Below are 16,818 nucleotides of genomic sequence, written 5' to 3'. Positions count from 1 at the left end.
ACAATATTGTTGCATGAGTTAAAAAGTCTCAGGCATATATCTGTGTCAGAAGTAATCTATAATTAAACCAATTTTATCACTATGGATAGAGAAAAACAATTCTACTTATAAAAAAAATTTTCTCAGAAGAATCAAACCTTTCTCCCAAAATGTGGTATTATTAATACTTTAGATTAAATTATTTGGGTTCTACAACATAGCATTAAGTTCTAGTAAATCCTAAGGAAAGGTGTTATTATTATTTTGGCTACATAAAGAAAGAAAAACAAATGAAAGCTTCTAGATAAAGGCAGGCAGTCATAATTTATTTTGACTTTTTAAAAATTGTTCATAATTTTTAATTTTTAAAGCACCCTAAACTTGGGGTAGAGAAAAATCTTAAAAAGATTTATTACATGACCCCACATATCACAACAAAAGAGAGTGCTGGGCTAGGATTGTGGTAGAGCGCTTGCCTAGCATGTGTGAGGCACTGGGTTTGATTCTCAGCACCACATATACATAAATAAAATAAAGGTCCATCAACAACTAAAATAATAATAATAAAAAAGAGACTTCAAGAAATTAAATAGATGTGCTCAAGTTGTACAGTCAATATGTAAGAAGATTCAAACTGTAGTCCAAATATGTTCTTTACACTATAAATGCCACTATGTCTCAAACTCTATATTTCCCTTTTTTGGTTTACCCTGCTTTTTTTTTTTTTTTTTTTCCATATCTAGTAACTTTCAATTTTCAATTATTTTTAGGCAACCAATAATCTATGTTTAATAAGTTACCAATCCAAATCGACTACTTTCCCACATACATTTCCTTTCTTTCTTACTATGAAAATCCCAGTTTACTCCAAATATGGCAATATATTCAATGAAGCATTTGACTAAAAAAAAAAAAAAATGAAAATTAAACAATGACTATTAAATAGTAGATAAATCTGAATTTAAACCCATCCTAAAAACGTTAAAAAAAAAAAAGAAAGAAACTTCAAACAATACACAAAGCTAAGTTTCAAAAAGATGGATGTTATTTTCAAATATGTAATCCATGAAGACAACAGAGTCATCCTCAAGAAGGGCCATCAATGAATAACTAACTGATGTTCAAAATAATGAGTAATATTTTAAAATTTAACATACTTTCATTATAGCAGAAAAACAGTGTAAGCTATAATAAGCTTTGTAATAATGGAGAAATTAGCTACAGTAAATGAGATTATGGCTCAAACTCTCTCAAAGTAAGATTTGTTAGTATTATTAAAGTAAAATAAAAGAACCCCTAAGAGTAACACAGAAGAGAAAGCCTGTTTTCCTCTCTTTCATAAATCTATACTCCAGTCTTAAGAAAAGCAGATTTGCCAGATTAGGTAAAGTGAACAGGTACTTTTAAAATAAATAAATAAATCCTGAATTAGGTGCATAATCCTACAACTAAATACAAACTTGGAGGTAATTCACTTAGAAAGGATTTAAGGAAAAATATAATGATAGCATTCTAGTCAATATTCAATATTAGAAGTAGTTATTTTAGCCAATGATTTCAATCTATTCAGATAATTCAAAATTTTAAAATAAGATAAAACTTTTTATATCTACTTTAAGTGGTCAGTAGTACCGGATGAAACAGAAAGATGAATTCAAGATGAGTTTGCAGGGTATGCTTTCTTAGAACTATAATTATTTCTATATCATCTATTTTGATGTTGCTATAGCAACTTTATGAATCATGAGCATTCACCATTCACCCCTTGATAATTCAGAGGTACATTTGTTTCCAGTAAAAATATATACATTAACAAATTTGATGTATAGTAAATTTACTATATATATTTACTATATACTATTTACTGTGTATACATTTACTAAAAATTAATCAGACAAAAAAACACTGAAGAGTGTTTGTAAAATGCTTACCATGATTTATGGAAAGCAAATCTAATCTCATAATCAAGTCACATATGTTAGAAACTTATTAGTAATGTTTGGTATCTCAAGTTCACAAAAAAGAACCCTCAACTGAAATGTACATGGTAAAGCGCTAGGTTTCTGAAACTTACTTTTAAATGGGTTTCAACAAAAGAAATGTACATACATATACACACATATTTGTATATATATAAAATCTTTGCAAATATGAATGAAAATTTAATGTTGCAAATGTTATTAATGCTGAACTTAAGCAAAGGGTACACAGGTGTTGAGAGTATCTTTTTCAACATTGCTGAGTTTCAAATTAAAAGCAAAAATTTCAAAGTAAAAAGTTGGGAGAACAAAGGACTGTCACTGGTGTCCAGTACTCTTTACTTTTATTGCCCTGAATATAAGCCCAGTGCTTCCCTTTTTTCAGCAAGACCCTCTGTCCTCATTTAAGACCACTGTTAACAGAATTAGATTATATATTTTAAAGAAAAATCACTATTCCAGGAAAGAGTTTTAAAAAGCAAGTTTAAAGGCTAGAATCAGGGAATTAATTGTTTTACCTGAAAGTTAACATCTTCTTTCTTAAATATTAGTGCTCGAACTTCATCTGGATCTCCATTAAAAATAGCTTGCACCAGTGACGGCTAAAATATGAGAGAATAATAAAAACATTAGTCCTACCTCATGAATAATTCTATTTCCATTCCATAAACAACTTCTTTCTTTCTTTCTGGTGCAGTACTAGGAATTGAACCCAGGAGCACTTTACCACTGAGGTACATCCCCAGTCCTTATTTTTATTTGCTTATTTATTTATTCATTTTTTGAGACAAGGTCTTGCTATATTTGAGCCCAGGCCGGCCTCAAACTTGTGATCCTCCTGCCTCAGACTTCTGAATAGCTGTGATTACAGAATGTGCCACCATGTTGAGACACATAACTTCTAATAATAAGTGGCAGACGTTTCGTGAAGTCAAATCATATCAAAGTACAGAATTCATCCTTGGGGGTGGGAGAAGGCTTAATTGTCTAAACAAAAATGTATATGTCAATTCAGTTTGACTAAAATTAAGCAATATAATAAACACAATCAGGTTTATTTCTTATTTGGTGGAAGCTTCTTGTTTATATATGATCAAAAGAAAGACTACCAAATAAAAGTTTAATATCTCAACATCTACTTGTGGATTAAGACTTGTCAAATAGCAATACCCAGCACACACTGAAGCCCATGAAAGCATGTCCCTTTAAAAAGGCCTGTTTAGGGCATAAAAATAATATGCATGGGTTAGCAACACAAGACATAAATCCCAAGAAAGTAAACTTGGCAGCTAATAAAAATAACTGCTACTAAAAGACCAAAAAATATTGTAAACGTGAATAACATGAAAAGACAAACACATGCAGGTCTAAATATAATTTCTTAATCAACAACATAGACTCTCTAAAGTATCATATTATACTAGTCACATAAGAAACCAGTTTGACAACAGAATTAAAAATAAGATGCAGGATAAAGTCTTGGTCTTTTTCATATAAGCTTTACATGTAAATACATAAATATTCTTTATAGAAACAACTATGCATTGGTGTTGCTAGTAGAACTCAACCTTTCTTAAAATACGCAGTTCCTGATTCTTGTCACATCACTTCTAAAAACCACAAAATAAAAACAGAAATGTGGTTGCCAAAACTATTTCTCTATTTTTAAAAAAAGTCTTGAGATTAAGAAATAGTAAAGTCTGAAATGTTATCTAAACACTTGAAAAAGTAAAAATCAGAAATGTTTTTATTTTATACAGAATATTGTATCCTACTGACAAAATGAAACTAGTGGAAACTAAATCAAGTTTATTCTTAAAAATAAAATTTATAATACTTTAAGCTCAGCATAATATAGGAAATATAAACTCTCATATCTTACCAATACATTTCCAGAAGGTAGAGAATGTAGGGATTTATTTTCCTGTGGCAATTTAGAAATGAATTCAGGAGACTCATCTTCTACCTCCTCCAAAACAACAATACACACTCGACTCATTCGCTCTTTTAAAACATTAAATTCCAAGTTTTGTGATAAAAGCCACAGTTGAAAGAGCACAAGCAGTTTTTCCTCCTCTTCTGAACAACACTTACAAACATTCTTTGAACAGCGCAGCTGGTTTTATAAAGTTACTAAGTACTATCACAGAAACTGAAATTTAAAATTATGATATATAACTTGAAACTTACTAAAAATAACAAAATTCTGTTTTCTGTTAGTTACTATAATACTTAAAAAACCTTTTAATCAAAATGTCAATAATTATAACTGAGTCCAGTACAAGCTCATTTTAAAATATTTCCCCCACCAAAATAATAATACTGCTCTCTGAAATTTACTTGTACAAAACAATTATTGTTTTTGGTGACACAACACCACACAATACAGAATGAAGTAAGAAACAACTGCTATGACAGAGATGATCACAGCTATACCCACTCTTGCCTGCAAGGTCATATAGTAACCAGTAGGTTGGCTTGCTTTCAATTAAAAATAAAAAATAAAACCTCACTATTCTGTTTCCACTTCTAATTTGTCTTCGTTTCTTCAGTTTCACTAATTCAATGAAGATCTTATCCAGGAAATTTAAAAAATAAAGATCTAGAGCTCAGCACAAATCCTGAAAATGAAGCTCAGAGGTTAACAATTGTTTCTGTGTTTGGAAAAGGGGGAAAAATACTCTGCATTAATAGCAAAGCTGCAGTACATTTACATGTGATGAGTCAGACCACAAGAGACAATAGGACTCTTGGTACTAGAATACAACTTGATTAATCCAGATTTCCCATATAATAGAAGAAACACAGATAGCTTTATTCCCATCGATAGAATAAGCAAGGCAGAGCTTTCATTCTTTCTCTATCAGGCAGTTGTCCGTGGCTGCTCCAGCAAAAGCGCACAGGCACCAGGCAGAAATGGTGATAGTGGAGAATCCTAATAGAACAAGCAGGCTGTTCGAAGGAATTAGAAGGCATTTGAGCTCAAATTACTGCTTCAGGGTTTTCATTTTAAAACGAGAGAAGAAAAAACCAGTTTATCATTCCTGTGTTTCATTTGATCTCCACATGAATACAGCTTCCGTTTAACAGTCTTCATTCAGAGGGAAAAAAAATAGCAGACTGTGCATCTTCTTTGAGCCAACTACTTTATTCAATCATCTGTCTCTGTGCCAATATAGTTTCCTTCCACAAGAGAAAACCGCCACAGTTATTCTTCTCAGTCGACTTCAGATGCTTTCCTATTTCCTCAGATGATCTTGCAAAATGCCAATGACATCCCCAAATGAATAGTCTGTAGAAAATATCTACAGAATCTCAGGATCAGCCTCTCAGAAGCATTCCAACTGAGCAACAGTCTGAAGAGCAAAGACTGCAGACCCGCAGGATGAAATGCCTAGTAATGCTCACATGTTACACTTACCAAGAGAGCTGAGCTACTGCTCAGGATGTAACTTCCTCTAGCAGGAGAAAAAAATAGTGCCTTTGGACAGCCTTCACAATTAGAAGGTTCATGCCAGTTCTGTGACTAATCCGGATCAAACTGAAAAAATTCTATAACTGAAAAATGAGTGTGCTTTTAACATTTTCCACTAAAAGCCACAAGGAAATCTGGTGTACTGCCTCTGCTGACTAACACTGGTTTTAGCAAGTAAACAATTTCAAACAGTTTAACTGCTTTCGTATGCTACAATATAGCAAATGTTTAACCCTATAATGGTGGCTGCAGTAAGGATGCCTTAGTGAACTCATAAAAGAGATTTAGAGACAAAGGAAAAATACCTTATGAGACTATAAAAACCAAGAACCTAAGGTGTTATTTTTGCAAAGATCTCCCCTGCCCAAGATATATGCTTTTTTTTAAGGATTCAAATTAGTTTACACAAAAGAAATTTGAGATTTTTCTACCAATTTCTAGTTTGTTGAATTTAATCAACTGATTCATATTTTTAAAGGAAAAAAAATACAAACTTTATAGAAGTCCAAATTCAGTGAAGAAATTAAATAATCCGACCTTTCTAACTGGAACTGTAATAAAGCATTAAACGTCTGTTAAATAGCTATAAAACAAATGCCTAAAATTCTTAGTCCTGAATTATCAACATGGTAAAAGGGCACAGGACAATGCAAAGAAAAAGACTCTTCTTCCCTATAAAAATAATATTCTCAAAGCTACAAATAGGTGTTCAAACTATTTGGTGGGGGCGGGGGGCTATATAGTTCAGTGGCAGAACTCCTGCCTAGCTTGTGCAAGGCCTTAGGTTAGATCCCCAGCACTGTAAAAACAAAAAACAAAAAACCCTAACCATTTTGTAGTTGGCTCCCTCCACCATTTCTCTGTTTACCAGATGATGGGAATATTCCCTAATGGAAAATAACACAAAAATACCTTCAACCTGGATTTTTCTTCTATCAGTCAGTATTTTTATTAATAAACTTAACAGTTTTATGTGTCAAGGGCTGTACTTTCTCATTTAATACTCAGAATAACCCCATTATACTCCCATTTAATAGAAGAAAAAAAAAAAAAGACCCAGAAAGTTTCTTACCCAAAGTTATTCAAATTACTAAAATTGTACCTTATCCCAAACATCCATACCCAACCCCCTGAGTTTTACAACCTATAATACAAGCCTATAAAAGTAATCTTGAAAGACAGGTAACCTATAATGGCTGTGAAATTTTTAGGTAACAAAAGAATGTCATCTACTGAAAAAATATTCCCAAATAAGTTATTTTAAATGAGTTACTTCAGAGTTAATCTGATCTCATGTATTTAAGTTAGTTTACTTATCAAACTATGGGAAAAAAAATAAATAAAACATAATATAGGTAGATTAAAAATGCCAAGAACTGAAAAACCATTGAAAGACAGAGTATCAGTCTATAAAATAACCTATAACATTCTTGTGAGTTTGCTAGTTATTTTACCTTTTATTGTTGTATTTTTTAAATGGGTTCTCATTACGTTGCCTAAGCTGACCTAAAACTACTAGATTGGAGTGATCCACCTGCCTCAGTCTCTGAAGTAGCTGGGACAACAGGTGTTTGACACCATATTTGGCTCTAGTAGCTATTTTAAAATATATAAAATGGGGGCTGGAGTTTCGGCTCAGTGGTAGAGCGCTTGCCTAGCATGTGTGAGGCACTGGGTTCAATCCTCAGCACCACTTAAAAATAAACAAAATAAAGGTAAATAAACAAATAAATAAATAAATAAAAATAAATAAATAAAATGGAGCCAGGTTTGATGATGCACACCTGCAATTCCAGCAACTTGGGAGCTGAGGCTGAGAACAGCAAGTTCGAGGCCAGTTTTATCAATTTAATGAGATCTTCAGGAATTTAGCAAGATCTTGTCTCAAAAAAAAAAAAAAGAAGAAGAAGAACTGGGGATATAATTCAGTGGAAAAGCACCCTTGGACTCAATCCCTAGTACCAAAAGTAAATAGGTAACTAAAATACTTTTAAACCAAATTACAGATATACGAATATTTTAACATACTACCTTGGCTGGGTCAAACATATCATCTTAACATTTGAAATATCTAAAAATAAACCACTATAACAGCATTATCCTCTATGTCACCTCAGGGTTTTTTATCCCCCAAATGGAATGTCTTTTTATTTAGATAATTTAAACCTGTTCCATAGTATCTAGAACCTAAGTTCACCTACTCGGACTTAATCAAATACAAACCATTCCTTGCTCTAGATCAACTTCAGTATTTAGATTCTGCCTACCTTAAAAGTTCCTTAAAAGCAGGGTCTTTGTTATATATAATGTTTGTTCCTTCCCACTTTCTTTCACCTGTAAATAATTTCATTGAAATTCATTCTACGATGTTACAAGACTCTAGAGTGGCATTTTTATAAAAAAAAAAAAAAAAGGCAATCCGAAGACATAGGAGGCATTAAAGTGCAAAACCATGAGTTTAATACTTCTAATAAGTGAACTAAAACTCAGAGGTGAAAGGCTAAAAAAATAAAAACATAAAGGGTAATGGCTACAGTTAAGGGATAAGTAGCCAGCCTATCTGAAGTTCAAATTCTGATTCCATCATTTACTAGCTATGTTGTGTCCTAAGGCAAGTTAAAAATCCCTGAGCCCACGTTTCTTCATACTTATAATATAACAACCTCCAGAGATTTTTATGAAGAAAAACACTTTAATAGCATGATGTTTGAGAATGTAAGCTTTGTAGTCAAATTGCCTGGAATTCAAATCCACTTCCCACTAACTAACCTGACCTTGCAACCTTGAGCAAGTTACTTAACCTCTATGTTCATTTCAACACCTAAGTAATATTAACAATATGTCACTGTCATACTGTTGAATATAATAGCTGTGAAATTAAAAACTTTCCTCCATTTTCCAGAAGCCTCAACAGACGGCTAAAAGCTTGTCATAAGACTCCAGTAACCAGGCAAGTGCTTACTTAGTATTGAATACATATTCAAGAAATTAGAAATGAAAGAGATATTTCTGAGGGAAAATTACTGACAAAGATTTTTCAAACTCTAAGTCCACCAATTTCTGTATTCCCTAATGAGTGAAACTGCAAGAGAATGTGATTGTTTTTTCTTTAGGTCAAATTAGATTAGGGTTTTGGGGGGTGGGGGTGGGGGTGAGGGTGGGAAGGGAGACAAGTTCTTTCTATGTTGCCCTGGCTGGCCTCCAACTCCTGAGGTTAAGTGAACCTCCTCCTGCCTCAGCCTCCCAAGTAGCTGGAACTACTGCTATAGACCACTATGCCCAGCCAGATTAAGTTTTTAATAAACAAACAGGTTCAATCCTAACAACTTCATGATCCTTCCATTCTTTATGTAAAATGTATCCTATCAGGAGCTTATTCCTACTATTCACAGAATTATGTAATGTTAAAGTACCTATTTAAACCTTAATTTTACTGATAAAAACACAAGGCTCTGAAAGATTATTATTTTTTAAATATTTATTTTTTTGTTACAGGTGGATACAATATCTTTATTTTTTTATTTTATGTGGTGCTGAGGATCAAATCCAGTGCCTTACAAATGCTAGGCAAGTGGTTTACCTCTGAATAATAACCCCAGCTCTCTGAAAGATTGTTTTTAAAATTTCTTTTTTTCCTTTCTATATCAGGATTAAAGCTAAGGGCAAGTTGTAGCTCAGTGGTAAAGTGCTTGCCTAGCATGTGTGATGCACTTGGTTCGATTCTCAGCACTGTAAATAAATAAAGATAAATAAATAAAATAGAATAAAGGTCCATCAACAACTTAAAAAAAAGATTCAAACTAAAATTCAACTTACCCTTTCATATCTGTAAATTCTATACTGATAATCATGGAATAAACATTGAATATCCCTATCCAAAGAACTCTGAAATCTTAAACACTTCTGTTACCTAACAATTCCTTAAACCATACAGCATAACAGAAGTGTTTAAGATTTCAGAGTTCTTTGGATTTTGTAATATTTGCACAGACTTTACCAAAAGTAAACTGTCAAAATCCAAATTTTGAAATGCTCTGTAATTCAAAACTTCTTGAGTGTCATGAATGACAGTACCAAGGGCCAAATTATTCTCCAAGTATATATAATTGGCTCTCCGTAGCTGTAAGTTCCACATCTACATATTCAACCAACTATAAATTAAAAAGGGAGGGTGGGTGGTGGGTATTGTGTCTGTACTGAACATGTATAGACATTATTCCCTAAATAATACAGCATAACAACTATTTACTTAGTATTTATATTGTATTAGGTATCATAAGCAATCTAGAGATGTTAAAGCACACTTCAAGGATGTGCATAGGTTATTCACAAATACTACACCACTTTATACAAGCTATACTTCCCAAATGGCTAATAAGTAATGTCATTTAAAGATCTTAAGTGATTAGATCTCACTGGTACATTATAATGGTAATAAGTAACAAACTGTTAGCCCTTCCAATACTACCATTATATATTGCATATTGTAAACATATATTAATATTACATGTGTTTTTTGCAATACTGTTATTATGCATCCATTTTTTTGATCATCCATTGAACTATAAAATCCAGTTTTTAAGTGGATATAGAGCCTCCCAGAATAGATTACCTTTCTCAGCCTCCTTTATAGACCCTCCTCAATTTTATTTGAAGTCTAGTACACTAAAATAATCTGAAAATACTTAGCCAAGAATATCTTATTTTAAAAATATTCACCAAAAATACTGTAGCATTGACTCTACAAATATTTAATGTTCGTGTTTCTACTATATACACCACACCAAGCCATTACAAAATATGCATCATCTTCACCTTCAAAAGCCTCTGCCAACTTTAACGGTATACTATAGTAAGAGAAAAACTAACCAATATGAAGTAAATACACAAAATATATTGAAAAACAATCCATATTATTAAATATACACTGTATATGCCACAATTCCACCATCATGAGAAAGAGAACAGCATATGAACTTAATTTTAATTGGCATATAAAGATACTTTCTAGGGGCTGTGGATATAGCTCAGTTGGTAGAGTGCTTGGCTTGCACGCACAAGGCCCTGGGTTCAATCCCCAGCACTACACACACACACACACACACAAAAAAAAAAAAAAAAAAAAAACCCAACAACAACAAAACACTTTCTAACTGTCCATTCTCTAAAAAAGTGAATGCTTTTCTAAAGCTATCCGTAGTAAACTTCACTGTTATTTTTCCTCCTTTAATTTATTGGAAAGATGCTTTCTCACAGGAACCATTTAACATCAAAACTCACTCCTAATTACCACATTTTAAAGAAAATAGTTGAAAATTTAAAACTATGCTTTATAAAGCATGAATGTTTAGCTACCCAAAGCTTACAGCATGTCTAAAAGATATACAATGACAGCCACATTTATAATTTGAATTTTCAGTAACCACATTTTAAAAAACTGGTAAAATTGATTTTAGCAATACTTAATGTAACTCAACATGTTCAAAATATTATTTAAACTTGTAATCAATATAAAAGTTATCAGATATTGTAAGTTTTTTTACAAATCAAAATCATCAGATATTTTGCATGTTTTATAGTCTTTTAAATTTGTTATTTTATACTTATGGCATATCTCAACACTAATACTTAATTTTCACATACGTAACTGATGATCTGTATTTAGATTTTACAAATTTATAGCTGTTGAGGTACATGCATGCCCAAGTTGTTTGAACGTATTTAAAGTTTTCAAAGATTAAGCCAAGTATCATTTTTAGTTTCAATTAATTAAAATTAAATTAAGAGTCAAATTCTACATTAGGTAGCTACTGAATACCATAGGGTATAACACTGTTTTTTTGTTTTGTTTTTTAAGGACAGATGAAAGAAAGAAGAGGACTGACAGGTAAAGGAACAACACAAAGATGTACAGAAAGGACATGCTTTCCATTGGGGGAAAAGTAAGATCAACAGGAAACATCTGGAGATACAACTTCTAGTTGGCCAAAATTAAGATGTAGTTTTACTATTTCATATTCTTAGAGTATATGGTTTTCTTACATTTGACATTTCTTACATTTTTCTTGTTATGAAAATGTATGTATGTCAGTTTTAAGATGAATTACTGATTAGTGACTTTTCCCCCTTTAAAAAAATCTCCTCAGCCCCCAGAGTATCCCAATAGTGTACTGAGATTAATTCATATTGGTGGGGAGATGCTGAGATTTAATTTTTCTATATAATACATAGTATACTGTTGGTTATCTAATTACCAGCCATCAACCCCTTCCTTCTTACAGACTACCCCAAGTCTGTTTGGATATCCATTTCTATATCCCATAAGACTTTGGGAAATCTTGAATAATATAAGCTGATCACAGTAATCCTATTCAACCCAACAGTGACTCATCTGGGAAGAAACATGTGATCTGAGCCAGCTTGGCGCTACATAAGTCAGGGAAAGTCAGCTTGTAGAACTTCTAGGAAATTCTTCCTTGTACCTAAAAAGGGAAACAAAGAAATTCCCCCTTGTCCTGAACAACGGTGTATTCTTGATGGTGCCACTTGGTATGGCAGATATTTTTTGACTGTGAAGAGTTATCCTATCCAGTCTATGTTGTGTCTTATAGAGACAAAAGCTGAAAGAAGCCTAGATTCTGTGTGACAGCACTGAGTAAATGTATCAGTCACTCTAAAGTCACCTTTTAAAAAATCTTGCTGTTTGTGATAAGTCCTTTTATTGTTTTTATAAAGTATTTTCAGTTTAGAAAGTCCTGATATTAAAGAAGAAACATTCTATTACACAGAAAAGTAGACATTCTGTGGAAAGATAAAATGATGAGCCTCACTTGGCGCAGTGGCACATGCCTGCAATCCCAGCGACTCAGGAGTCTAAAGCAGGAAGATCAAAAATTTTAAGCCAGTGGCTGGGGATATAGCTCAGCTGGTAGAGAAAATGCTTGCCTTGCATGCACAAGACCCTGGGTTTAATCCCCAGCACCACCAAAAAAAAGGAAAAAAGAAAAAAAAAAGGAGCTCAAAATCAGCTTCAAGCAACTTAGCAAGGCTCTAAAGCAACTTACTTAGTGAGACCCTGTCTCTAAATAAAATGTAAAAAAGGGCTAGGGATGTGGCTCAGTGGTTATGTGCCCCGAGCCTCAGAATTTTAACATCAGAATTATACTAAGTCAAAAGTTTTATAGGTATCCTTGCAATACTGAATACAGACAAAAGTCCAAAAATTTCTACAACAATTGATAGGAACTTTAATAACCCCATCAGTCAGGAATGGACTATCAATCTGACAGGAACTTCTTTTTTCCTTTTAAGACATTCAAAACTGACTACATATAAAGTAATTGACAGAGCTAGGGATGTAGGGATTTTGCCTAGCCTATGCAAGGACCTGGGTTTGATTCCCAGCACCACAAAAATAACAAAAGGAATTAACAGAGCTTAACTATGAATTGACATTTAGATACAAGCATGATTTTTAATGTATTTATTAGGGTCATAAAAACATATTTTAAAAAAGAAACTCCAGGGGCTGGGGATGTGGCTCAAGAGGTAGCGCGCTCGCCTGGCATGCGTGCGGCCCGGGTTCGATCCTCGGCACCACATACAAAGAAAGATGTTGTGTCCGCCGAAAAAAACTAAAAAATAAATATTTAAAAAAAAAAGAAACTCCACACCTGAGGCACATTAGAACCATATTTTCTTTCTTTCAACAACAGAAGTTGCTATATAAAATTACAGCACTCTTTGATAAAAGGAACTAAAGAATATAAATAATGTTCTAAACAGTCTGAGTCATTACTTGAATTTTAAAATAGTATGTTCAGTATTTGTCTCCACCCTTCTAAGGTTCAGAAAGACATGAATCATAAGTATTTCCCAAATGATAGTTACTTTGGAACGGAAATGATATATGCACTCCCAATTTGTACATAAAAATAACCAGTGTACACTTCAGCTACTGATCTTTTTGCACTCAGGAGAACTTCTTGGATGTCTCATATAATTATTGCTTATAAAGGTAAACACTGGGTAACCATAGCAACTTATTTTTAAATTAAAGATTTTCTCCCTTCAGCTTTTATAGTGCAGTAACTTGATACTAAATTTACCCCAGGGTCACCACATTATAGAAACCAGAAAGAACTGTAAAAAAATCTTATCTCTTTTTTTTTTTAAGAAGGGCAAAAATTCTGCCTCTTTAAAATAATTTTACACCCTATATTATTTGTAATATTGGGGCTAAGTTTTCTCTAATATAGGTGGCAAATGAGCTTCAGGGTCTTATACATCATAGGCAAGCACTCTACCACTGAACTACACCCACCCCCCAAGCCCTTAAAAACCAAATTTTAAATTTTATTTATCCTAGATTTGATAAAACACAAGTCAAATGCTAAAGGTGCTGCTAATCACATAAACCTTAGCTAAACATTATTCTTACTTTAAAAGAGATCAAAGAAAACCTCTAATTCAAACTGGCCTTCAATCCAGTCTGATTTGATGAGTGACTGTGTTTAAACTACCTCTTAAGGTAATAAAATTATGAAAAAAAAAATCATTTTAAAAAACATTAATTTATAGTACTATATACTTGTTAAAATATTTCTCCTTTTTCCTTCACTTTTTGGCATATTAGCTATATTCCAGAAAACTTAACTTGTGCTGTTTGACTTGTTAAATTTTTTGTTTTTATTCTTTTGAAAGAATTACCTTTTAAAGACCTAAATCTACAAACAGTCACCTAAATATTCAATAAGACCTTATTTAAGTTCTTGTACATAACTCTTAAATCTATGCTTTCCTAGAAAGCCCATTCCACATTTGGTTTAACTGAAACTTACTATTTTCCTAAGCACATACTTTTCTAGCATTAGCTGTTCTTTATATCTTGGGAATGCCTATGTGTATATGTTGGGAGGAAGGAAAGGAGAAGAATGAGTATTCCCCTAGCCCTCCATTTTAATTTTAAAATGCTACCTGTCTATCTGCCTGTAAAAACACTGCTTCTTTTTAAGTATATGCCACCTGATTAGGTAACCCTTTTTTCATTTCTTACTCCCCAGTTCACCTGGATCATAGCTGTCTGTCATCTAGGTGATCTCATTTCCTCATAGATAACATTTTGAACATCATACTATTTAACAACGTCCACCCCAGTGATCATCTGTACTTGGTCGTAACAAACAGCATGCCATATATCAGAAAAACAAAACTTTAGCATTTTCTTCCAATGGCTTAATTTCTCCACCATTATGAACTAATCACAACACACTAACACTGGAAGATACTCTGAAGACTCTGCAGATTTTTAAGAGGGGAAAAATCACTTATTCATACTTCATCTTAAAACAGACTAAAGGAAATCATTTTATAAATGCCACTTACATAATAAGTAAAATGTCAAATATAAGAAAACAGTATACTTTAGAGCATGAAATAGTAAAATTACACCTTAATTTGACTTACTAAAATGAAAATTTTATCTTCAAATGTTTCTTATTATTCTTATTTTTCTCCTCTATGAAAAGCAAGACTAATTACTAGACATTGGCCAGACCCCATCTAGAGTGATGAATGAGACTAGAAGATATTCAAGGAAGGCAGCCAGAATGACAGTGAAATCTAGAAACCATATATTTCATAAGAGCCAATAAAGTTAAACAAGTTTTGCTGGGAAAGGAGTCAGTGAAATATGTCAGCTTTGAAATATATTACGTATTGTCACAATAAAGAGATACCAGATTCCACAGTTCTAAAGAGAAGACTAGGATCCACAAATAACAAACAGGAAGATAAAAATCTGGTTCAATGTAAGACACTACTTTGACCTAACGTTTTTTAAAATCTGAAGATAGAAAAGGATTGAGTACTCACATGGGGAAGGTATATCCCAGATAAACCATAGCTACCATGGTTGGAGGCACTTGTAACAACATGCCTGCAAAGTAGCTTTGTTTTGGTGGTGGGGAGGGTCGGGGTAGTTTTTAATCCTACTTTCATGGATCAAAAATCTGAGCTAAACAGATTAAATACTGAAATCACAAAGCTAAGAAGTAGGGAAAACGAATCCAGGTTTACCAGTCTCTACACATCACACAACTAAGAGAAGTTACATAAGTCACTGTTAAAGAAGCAGAGTTTTTAAATTGGTGAGAAGCAAGTATCACCTATTTGAAGACCCATTCAAAGTTAAGGTACCAGAAACAAACAAACAAAAAAAGTATTACTCCCTTCCATTTGTATTAATACTTTCTAGTTTAAAACTGCTTTCACATCTATTCTCATTTAAGCTAAGTTTAGATATCATTAATTCTTGGCATTCTAAACTTCAGAGAGAAAAAGGACAGCAAGTTCCTTCTGTTTTACCTCCAAACATGCCTGTATTTTCAATTTTCCCCCTATGCTCTTTCATTTATTCAACAGTCATTTATTAAAATAATTCTTGGACAAGCCAAGTACCAAACCCCAATAATGATTTGATAGGGAGACTCAAATCTGCAAATGGTCTCCCCATTTGCAGGGAAAAAAAGAAAGTTCATTTTTAAAAGGATTCAATTTCTTGGGCTCGAAAGGGTAGAGTGCTTCCCTAGCATGGATGAGGCCCTGAGTTCAATCCCCAGCACCACATACAAAAAAAAGTTTCCAACTTCTTATAGATCTTACTTTGTTAATTTTGATTTCTTTCCAAATAACTTGGATTTTAAAAATCAGCCCTCAGGGCTGGGGATGTGGCTCAAGCAGTAACACGCTGGCCTGGCATGCAACGGGGCGCTAGGTTCGATCCTCAGCACCACATAAAATAAAGATGTGTGTCCACCGAAAACTAAAAAGTAAATATTTAAAAATTCTCTCTCTTAAAAAAAAAAAAAAAAAAGTCAGCCCTCAATGCTGTCTCTGTTCTTTTCTCTTGGCTTACAGAAAAAATTTCTGCCTCCTTATCAAGCTATCACTACATTTTTAATAATATCATTCCATTATAACCTGGTTTCCTACAAACTAATCAAGTAAAATTACTCTAAGGTTACCAATGATAATCTACTGCAAAATTATTATTATTCAACTATTCTACACTACTGAATATCAATGACCTTTATTAATAAATTCTCTTCCTGCTGCTTTTTCTTTTTTTCACCTATTTTTCTAAGCCTTCTTTTTTGGATCCATTCACTTGGTTTTTCTTTTATCACCCATTTTTTAAAATACTAGTTCTTAATGTGCTATATATACACATGGAATATTACTCAGCCATAAATAAGAATGGAATTATGGCATTTGCTGGCAAATGGGTGGAGAATATTATCCTAAGCCAGTCCCCCAAAAACAAAGGCCAAATGTTCTCTGATATGTGGATGCTAATCCACAATAAGGGAGGGTAAGAAAGTGTAA

General features: G+C 32.9%; 1 protein-coding gene across 10 annotated transcripts in view; it reads right to left on the bottom strand.

The window, feature by feature from the left end:
* The window catches only part of ANKRD28 (ankyrin repeat domain 28), a 178,178-nt gene that overhangs the window by 115,382 nt on the left and 45,978 nt on the right, over window positions 1-16,818 (bottom strand). For 6 of the 10 annotated variants that reach the window (XM_081283822.1, XM_081283817.1, XM_081283818.1 and 3 more), the window contains one exon: window positions 2,477-2,560. The exons of 1 other annotated variant lie outside the window; for it this stretch is intronic. In XM_081283822.1, the coding sequence (XP_081139948.1) occupies window positions 2,477-2,560 (84 nt within the window). Of the gene's footprint in view, window positions 1-2,476; window positions 2,561-3,840; window positions 5,385-16,818 lie in introns of those variants that run through there. 3 more of the 10 variants (XR_014020791.1, XM_081283814.1, XM_081283815.1) reach the window with 2 other exon arrangements.

This window comes from Spermophilus citellus (genome assembly GCF_964194105.1).
Source record: "Spermophilus citellus genome assembly, chromosome: 3".
Lineage (NCBI taxonomy): Eukaryota > Metazoa > Chordata > Mammalia > Rodentia > Sciuridae > Spermophilus > Spermophilus citellus.
Note: the sequence above shows the minus strand (reverse complement) of the source record. Positions and strands in the feature narration are given on the sequence as shown.